Raw genomic sequence first — 7320 nt, 5'->3', positions numbered from 1 at the left:
GGCGAAACCCTGAATTGGGGTGAAACCCCTAAATTGGGGCGAAACCCCTAAATTGGGGCAAAACCCTGAATTGGGGCGAAACCCTGAATTGGGGTGAAACCCCTAAATTGGGGGGTTGATCCCCAAACCAGGCTCTGACCCTTGAATTTGGGGTGACCCCCAAGTCGAGGGTGAGCCCCCCTCCCCCCCCTCAGTTTCGAGGTGCCCCCCCCCCAGTTGGGGTGGGGGAGGGGCAGGCACAGGAGCCCCCCCAGATTTTGGGGGGGCCGGTGGGGGGGGGGTGTTGTAATTTATGGGGTTCGTTAATGAGGAGGGGGAGGGGGGTGGGGGAGGGGGCGCTCGTTGGTGGCGGTTTTGGGGGTTCGGTGGGGGGGGGGCGTCTTTGCCCCTCCCCCACCCCCCCCTTTATTTTGCTGTTTTCACTTTTGGGGTTGTTGGGGGGGGGGGAGGGGAAGCGAATTTGGGGGAGTTTGGGATTTTTGGGGGGAAGTTAATAAAAGTTTTACTGATTTTCACCTGCGGCTGTTTTTGGGGGAGGGGGGACACCCCAAAACTCCTCGTTTGGGGACACCTGGACACACCTGGACAGCCGTGGTGGCCCTGGGGAACTTGAGGGGGATGCGGAGGAACATCAAGGAGGGCGTGGTTGGGTCATGGTCACCATGGTCGGGTGGTGGTGGCCAAGGTTGGGTTATGGTGGCCATGGTTGGGTCCTGATGGCCATGGTTGGGTCGTGGTAGCCAAGGTTGGGTCGTGGTGGCCATGGTTGGATGGTGGTGGCCATGGTTGGGTTATGGTGGCCATGGTTGGGTCCTGGTGGCCATGGTTGGGTCGTGGTAGCCAAGGTTGGGTCGTGGTGGCCATGGTTGGATGGTGGTGGCCGTGATTGGGTCCTGGTGGCCATGGTTGGGTCCTGGTGGCCATGGCTGTTTCATGGTGGCTGTGGTTGGGTGGTGGTGGCCATGATTGGATCATGGTAGCCATGGCTGGGTCATGGTCACCATGGTTGGGTCGTGGTCACCATGGTTAAGTCATGGTGGCTGTGGTTGGGTCATGGTGGCCATGGCTGGGTCATGGTTGCCGTGACTGGGTCATGGTGGTCAAGGTTGGGTTGTGGGGGCCATGATTGGGTGGTGGTGGCATGGTTGGATCATGGTGGCCATGGTTGGGTGGTAGTGGCCATGATTGAGTCATGGTGGCCAAGGTTGGGTCATGGCAGCCATGGTTGGGTCCTGGTGGCCAAGGTTGGGTTATGGCAGCCATGATTGGGTCCTGGTGGCCATGGTTAGGTTATGGCAGCCATGGTTGGGTTATGGTGGCCATGGTTGGGTCATGGTGGCCAAGGTTGGGTCATGGTGGCCGTGACTGGGTCATGGTGGCTGTGGTTGTGTCATGCTCAATGTTGTCAGGTCATGGTGGCCAAGGTTGGGTTTTGGTGGCCATGGTGGAGTCGTGGTGGCCGTTGTTAGGTCATGGCAGCCATGATTGGGTCAGGGTGGCCATGGTTGGGTCATGGTGGCCGACGTTGCATGGTGGTGCCCACGGCTGTTTTATGGTGGCCGTGGTTGTGTCACCCCTTGGTTGCTCCCCACCCACTCCAGGACCCCCCCAAACCCTCAGGTGACATTTTGGGGTGCCCTGGATCCCCCAAACCCTCAGGTGACATTTTGGGGTGCCCTCTGTCACTCCGAGCCCTCCGGGTCACATTTTGGGACACCCCAAACCCTCAGGTGACATTTGGGGTCCCCCAGAGCCACTCAACCCCCTCAGGTAACATTTCGGGGTGTCCCAGCTCCTTCTGGACCCTTTTGGGGTCGCATTTCAGGGTCCCCAATTCGCGGGCGTCCCCTTTTGGCGGGAAAAGCCGAAACCCCGCCCACAGAGGGAGGAGCCAATCCAAATCGCGCCTTATTCCATATAAGGATATAGGGGCGTGGCCAACAATGAGCGTTACCACGGAGGGGCGTGGTCAAAGGGGGCGTGGCCTCGCGGTTATGGCGGCGCCCATGGTGGACGGTGAGCGTGAGGGGGAGGCGGGAGAATTTGGGGATTTTTGGGTTTTTTTGGGGGGAATTTTGGATTTTTTGGGGGATTTGGGGGTGGGGTCGTTCTCTGACCTCTCCCCTCCCCCCACAGCCCCTCAGGGGGTCCCCGAACCCCCCGGGACCCCTCAGGACGCGGCCCCGGCGGAGCCCGAGGAGTTGGAGTTCGAGTGAGTTTTTGGGGGGGATTTTTTGGGGGGTCCCTGAGGGGTTTTGGGGTCCCTGACCCCCCCTAACCCTCTCCCCTGGCTCTTCCCAGTTTCCCCCAGTACGAACTGGGCCGCCCCCCCCGCCCGGTTTGGGGGGCGCGGGAGGAATTCGCGAAGCGCCCCGAAAATTATCTGCGAGGCTGCAAATGGTGAGAGACCCCAAAACCTCCCAAAATCACCCCAAAAATCACCCCAAAAACCACCCCAAACCCCCAAAAATCACCGTAACCCCCACCCAAATACCCCAAAAACACCAAAAAACCTCACTAAATCAACCCCAAAAATTCCCCCACACAAAAACACCCCAAAACCCCTCGAAAACACCAAAAAATCCCCACAAAAATCACCCAAAAATCCTTCCCCCAAAATCACCCCAAAACCTCCAAAATTGCCCCCCAAAATCACCCCAAAACCTCCTAAAATTCCTCCAAAAATCACCCCAAAACCCCCAAAATCACCCCAAAACCACCAAAAACCTCCCTAAATCACCCCAAAAATCACCCCAGCCCCCCCCAAAAATCTGGGGTGACAATGGGGGGGGTCCCCAACACCTGGAGGTGACAATGGGGGGGTCCCCAACACCCGGGGGTGACAATGGGGGGGGTCCCCAACACCTGGGGGTGACAATGGGGGGGGTCCCCAACACCCGGGGGTGACAGTGGGGGGGTCCCCAACACCTGAGGGTGACAATGGGGGGGGTCCCCAACACCCGGGGGTGACAGTGGGGGGGTCCCAACACCTGGGGGTGACAATGGGGGGGGTCCCCAACACCCGGGGGTGACAGTGGGGGGGTCCCCAACACCCGGGGGTGACAATGGGGGGTCCCCCCAGGGCCCCCGACGGCTCCTGCGTCCTCACCTGCAGCAACGACAACGCCCTGAGGATCTTCGACCTCCCCCTCCCCCCGGGACCCCCCCCGGGGGCGCCCCTCCCCCAGCTGGTGGGTGATGGGGGCGTGGGGGAGGGGGGCTGGGGGGGGGCTGGGGTCACTTTGGGGGAGATTTGGGGGGGCGGGGTGGGGGTGTTCAGGTGGGGGGGTGGGGTACACTTGGAGGGTCCTGGGAGGATTTGGGGGACTGAGGGTCACTGGGGGGGGGGGGTCATTGTGGCTCCAGGGGTCACTCAGTGCGTCACTCAGGGTCGCAGTGGTCAATCAGGGGGTTTACTCAGTGGTCACTCGGGGTCACTCAGGGTCAGAGGTCACTCAGGGGTCAATTGGGTCAGAGGTCACTGGGGTCACCCTGTGGGTCAGTGGTCCACTCAGGGGGTCACTCAGGGGTCACTCAGGGGTCACTCAGGGATCAGTGGTCACTCAGTGGTCACTCAGGGGTCACTCAGGGGTCACTCAGGGGTCACTCAGGGGTCACTCAGTGGTCACTCAGGGTTACTAGAGGTCACTCGGGGTCACTCAGGGTCAGTGGTCACTCAGGGGTCACTCAGTGGCACTCAGTGGTCACTCAGGGGGTCACTCAGGGTCACTCAGTGGTTCAGGTCTAGGGTCACTCAGGGGTCACTCAGGGTCAGGGGTCATCGGGGGTCACTAGGGGTCATCGGGGGTCAGTGGTCACTCAGGGATCAGTGGTCACTCAGTGGTCACTCAGGGGTCACTCGGGGTCACTGTGGCTGGCAGCTCCCGGCCGTGCAGGTGGCCGAAGGTGACACCATCTACGACTTCACCTGGTACCCCCTGATGGACTCCAGCGACCCCCCCAGCTGCCTGTGAGCACTGGGAGCACTGGGAGGGAACTGGGATGGACTGGGAGGGACTGGGATGAAACTGGGGGTACTGGGATGAAACTGGGGGGGACTGGGAGCACTGGGAGGGAACTGGGGAGGGGACTGGGATGGAACTGGGAGCACTGGGAGGGACTGGGAGGGACTGGGAGCACTGGTTGTTACTGGGATGAACTGGGGGCGGTGTACTGGGAGCAGGGGAGGTTCCCGGGAGGTCATTACTGGTCCGTACTTGTCCATACTGGTCTGTACCAGTCCATACTGGTCCGTACCAGTCCGTACTGGTCCATACTGGTCCGTACTGGGCAGGGTGGCCGCCAGCAGCCGGGACAGCCCCGTGCACCTCTGGGACGCCTTTGACGGGACCCTGCGGGGGTCCTTCCGTGCCCACAACCACCTGGTGGGTACTGGGAGCACTGGGAGGGACTGGGAGGGGACTGGGAGGGACTGGGAGGGGACTGGGAAGGGACTGGGAGGGACTGGGGGGAACTGGGAGGGACTGGAGGGACTGGGAAGGACTGGGAGGGAACTCGGAGAGGACTGGGGGGTGACTGGGGGGGGCAATGGGGGGAACTGGGGAGGGAGCTGGGGGGACTGGGAGGGGGCTGGGAGGGACTGGGGGGAACTGGGGGGGACTGGGATGGACTGGGATGGACTGGGAGGGAACGGGATTTGGGGACCCCTGGGTGGGTTTTGGGGTCTCCCCGTTCCCTGTAGGATTTTGGGACCCCCCCAGGCTGTCCCAGGTGGTTTTGGGGTGCCCGTTGGTGACCCTGGGGGGGTCCCCAGGACGAGCCCGTGGCCCCCCACTCGTTGGCCTTCGCCCCCGACGGCTCCCGGCTCCTGGGCGGCTTCGACGGCGCCGTGCGCGAGTTCCCGACCGAGCGGCCGGGCCGGGGCGGCCTGCAGAGGAACCTGCACCGTGAGGGGCGGGGCCTAAAGGGGCGGGGCCGTGGGGGCGGGGCATAATGGGGCAGGGTCTGTGGGAGGGGCTAGGGTGGAGTCAGGGCAGTTCCCACCCGGTATTTGGGGTTAAAATGGGAAAGTCAGGGGTTAAAAGGGGTGGGGTGAGGCTCAAGGGGTGTGTTCTAAAGGAAAGGGGTGTGGCCTAAAAGGGGGGGTCTGTGGGAGGGGCTAGGGTGGAGTCAGGGCAGTTCCCACCCGGTATTTGGGGTTAAAATGGGAAAGTCAGGGGTTAAAAGGGGTGGGGTGAGGCTAAAAGAGGCGTGGTCTAAAGAAAAGGGGCGTAGCCTAAAGGGGTGGGGTCTGTGGGAGGGGCTGGGTGGGGTCAGGGCGGTTCCTGCCCTGTATTTGGGGTGGAAATGGGAAAGTCAGGGGTTAAAAGGGGTGGGGGATTGTAAGAGGGGGCGTGGCCTAAAGGAAGGGGGTGTGGTTTTAAGGGGTGGGGTGTGGCATGGGTGTGGCCCTGTGGGTAGGGCCTAAAGGGTAGAAAGGGGTGGGGCTTAAAGGGGAGTGTCAGGGCAAAATGTAAATGGGTGGAGCATAAGAGGGTGTGGCTTTGGTGGGTGTGGTCCAAGGAAGGCGGGGTTTGGGTGGGTGGAGTCCAATTGGGTGTGGCCTCACTGATGAGGGCGTGGCCTAACCTTTGTCTCCACCCCCCCCAGAGGGCGGGCATGGCCAGCGAGGCCTGATTGGCTGCCTGGCCTTCAGCCCCAGCCAATCGCTGTTCGCCTGTGGCTCCTATGGGCGGAGCCTGGGGCTGTATCCTCTGGAAGGGGGCGGGGCCGTGGCATTCTGGCCCCGCCTCCCAGCCGCGCCCACTCACCTGCGCTTCAGCCCCTGCGGGACTTACCTGTACGCGGGCGGGAGGAAGGTGGGCGTGGCCAAATGTGGGCGTGGCCAAATGTGGGTGTGGATTTTGGGTGGGGCATGGGGTGGGTGGGGCCTGTGGGTTGTAATGAGGGTGTGTCCTCATGGTGGGCAGGGCTTTGTAAATGTGGGTGTGGCCTCATTGCTGGGGGCGTGGCCTCTGCATTGCATAATCTGGGCGTGGCTTTAGGGGCGTGGTTTGGGGTCTGACATCTCTCAGTTCAGTGGGTGGGGCGTTGTGGGCGGTGCTTATGGGCTGGGAGGTGTTTTGCTCATTAAGAGGGCGTGGCTACATGCCTGATGGGCGTGTCCCGGGCTGGCCCCGCCCCCAGGACCGCCACATCCTGTGCTGGGACCTTCGTGTCCCCGAGCGTCCCCTCCTGGCGCTGCCGCGGCGCGTGGCCACCAACCAGCGCGTGACCTTTGACCTCGACCCGTGAGTGACCCCCGAACACCTGGGGCACCTCCTGGGCACACCTGGGCACACCTGGGGCACCTCCTGGGCACACCTGGGGACACCTGGGCACACCTGGGGCACCTCCTGGGCACACCTGGGCACACCTGGGGCACCTCCTGGGACACCTGGGCACACTCTGGGGGCACCTCTGGGCACACCTGGGGCACTCTCCGGGGCACCTGGTGGCACACACTGGGCACAACTGGGGCACCTCCTGGGCCACTGGGCACCTGGGGCACTCCGGCACACCTGGGGCACTCTCGGGCACACCTGGGGCACACCTGGGCACTCTGGGCACACCTGGGCACCCCGGGGCACCTTCTGGGCACACCTGGGCACACCTGGGGCACCTGGGCACACCTGGGGCACCCTCTGGGCACACCTGGGGACACCTGGGGCACCTCCTGGGGACACCTGGGCACTCCTGGGCACCTCCCGGACACGGGGCACTCCTGGGGACATGGGGACTCTGGCACACGGGCACACTGGGGCACCTCGGGCACACCTGGGGCACCTGGGACACTGGGACAAACTGGGGCACCTTCTGGGGACACCTGGGGCACCTCCTGGGACACTGGGAAACATGGGGACACCTGGGCACACCTGGGGCACCTTCCTGGGGACACTGGACACACCTGGGCACACCTGGGGGCACCTGGGCACACACTGGGGCACCCTCTGGCACACTGGGACACCTGGGGCACCCTCTGGGCACACCTGGGGACACCTGGGGCACCACCTGGGCACACCTGGGGCACTTTCTGGGCACACCTTGAGGACCTCCTGGGGACATCGGGGACACCTGAGGGCATCTTTTGGGGGGATTTTGGGGGGTCCTGGACACCTGGGTCACCACCTAGGGATTTTGGGGACACCTGGGGCACCTTCTGGGGACACCTGGGGCATCTTCTGGGGAGATTTAGGGGGTCCAGGACCCCTGGATCAAATTTTGGGGGGTTTTAGGGGGTCCTGGACACCTGGGTCAGATTTTGGGGGGATTTAGGGGGTCCAGAACCCCTGGATCAGATTTTGGGTGGGGGTCCGAGAG

At 63.1% G+C, this 7320-nt stretch overlaps 1 protein-coding gene across 1 annotated transcript; it reads left to right on the top strand.

Annotated features, from left to right (window-relative positions):
* Positions 1-1977: 1977 nt before the first annotated feature.
* On the top strand, positions 1978-6355 carry WRAP53 (WD repeat containing antisense to TP53). The gene is made up of 9 exons (XM_050984533.1): positions 1978-2016; positions 2137-2212; positions 2302-2400; positions 3083-3191; positions 3882-3970; positions 4295-4385; positions 4775-4907; positions 5611-5819; positions 6148-6355. The coding sequence occupies exons 1-9, from the start codon at positions 1995-1997 to the stop codon at positions 6253-6255; spliced, it is 936 nt and encodes a 311-aa protein (XP_050840490.1). The 5' UTR covers positions 1978-1994; the 3' UTR covers positions 6256-6355.
* Positions 6356-7320: the final 965 nt, after the last annotated feature.

The sequence above is a fragment of the Serinus canaria genome, chromosome 25 (assembly GCF_022539315.1).
Source record: "Serinus canaria isolate serCan28SL12 chromosome 25, serCan2020, whole genome shotgun sequence".
In the NCBI taxonomy this organism is placed as follows: domain Eukaryota; kingdom Metazoa; phylum Chordata; class Aves; order Passeriformes; family Fringillidae; genus Serinus; species Serinus canaria.
This window is presented reverse-complemented; position numbering and strand designations above follow the sequence as displayed.

What these genes read in the sequence shown, in the direction of transcription:
- WRAP53 (XM_050984533.1), top strand. Translation starts at nt 1,995, where the DNA reads ATGGCGGCGCCCATGGTGGACG. An exon ending in CCTGCAGAGGAACCTGCACC is followed by an intron (nt 4,908 to 5,610) that starts GTGAGGGGCGGG and finishes CACCCCCCCCAG; the next exon opens with AGGGCGGGCATGGCCAGCGA. An exon ending in TGTACGCGGGCGGGAGGAAG is followed by an intron (nt 5,820 to 6,147) that starts GTGGGCGTGGCC and finishes CCCCGCCCCCAG; the next exon opens with GACCGCCACATCCTGTGCTG.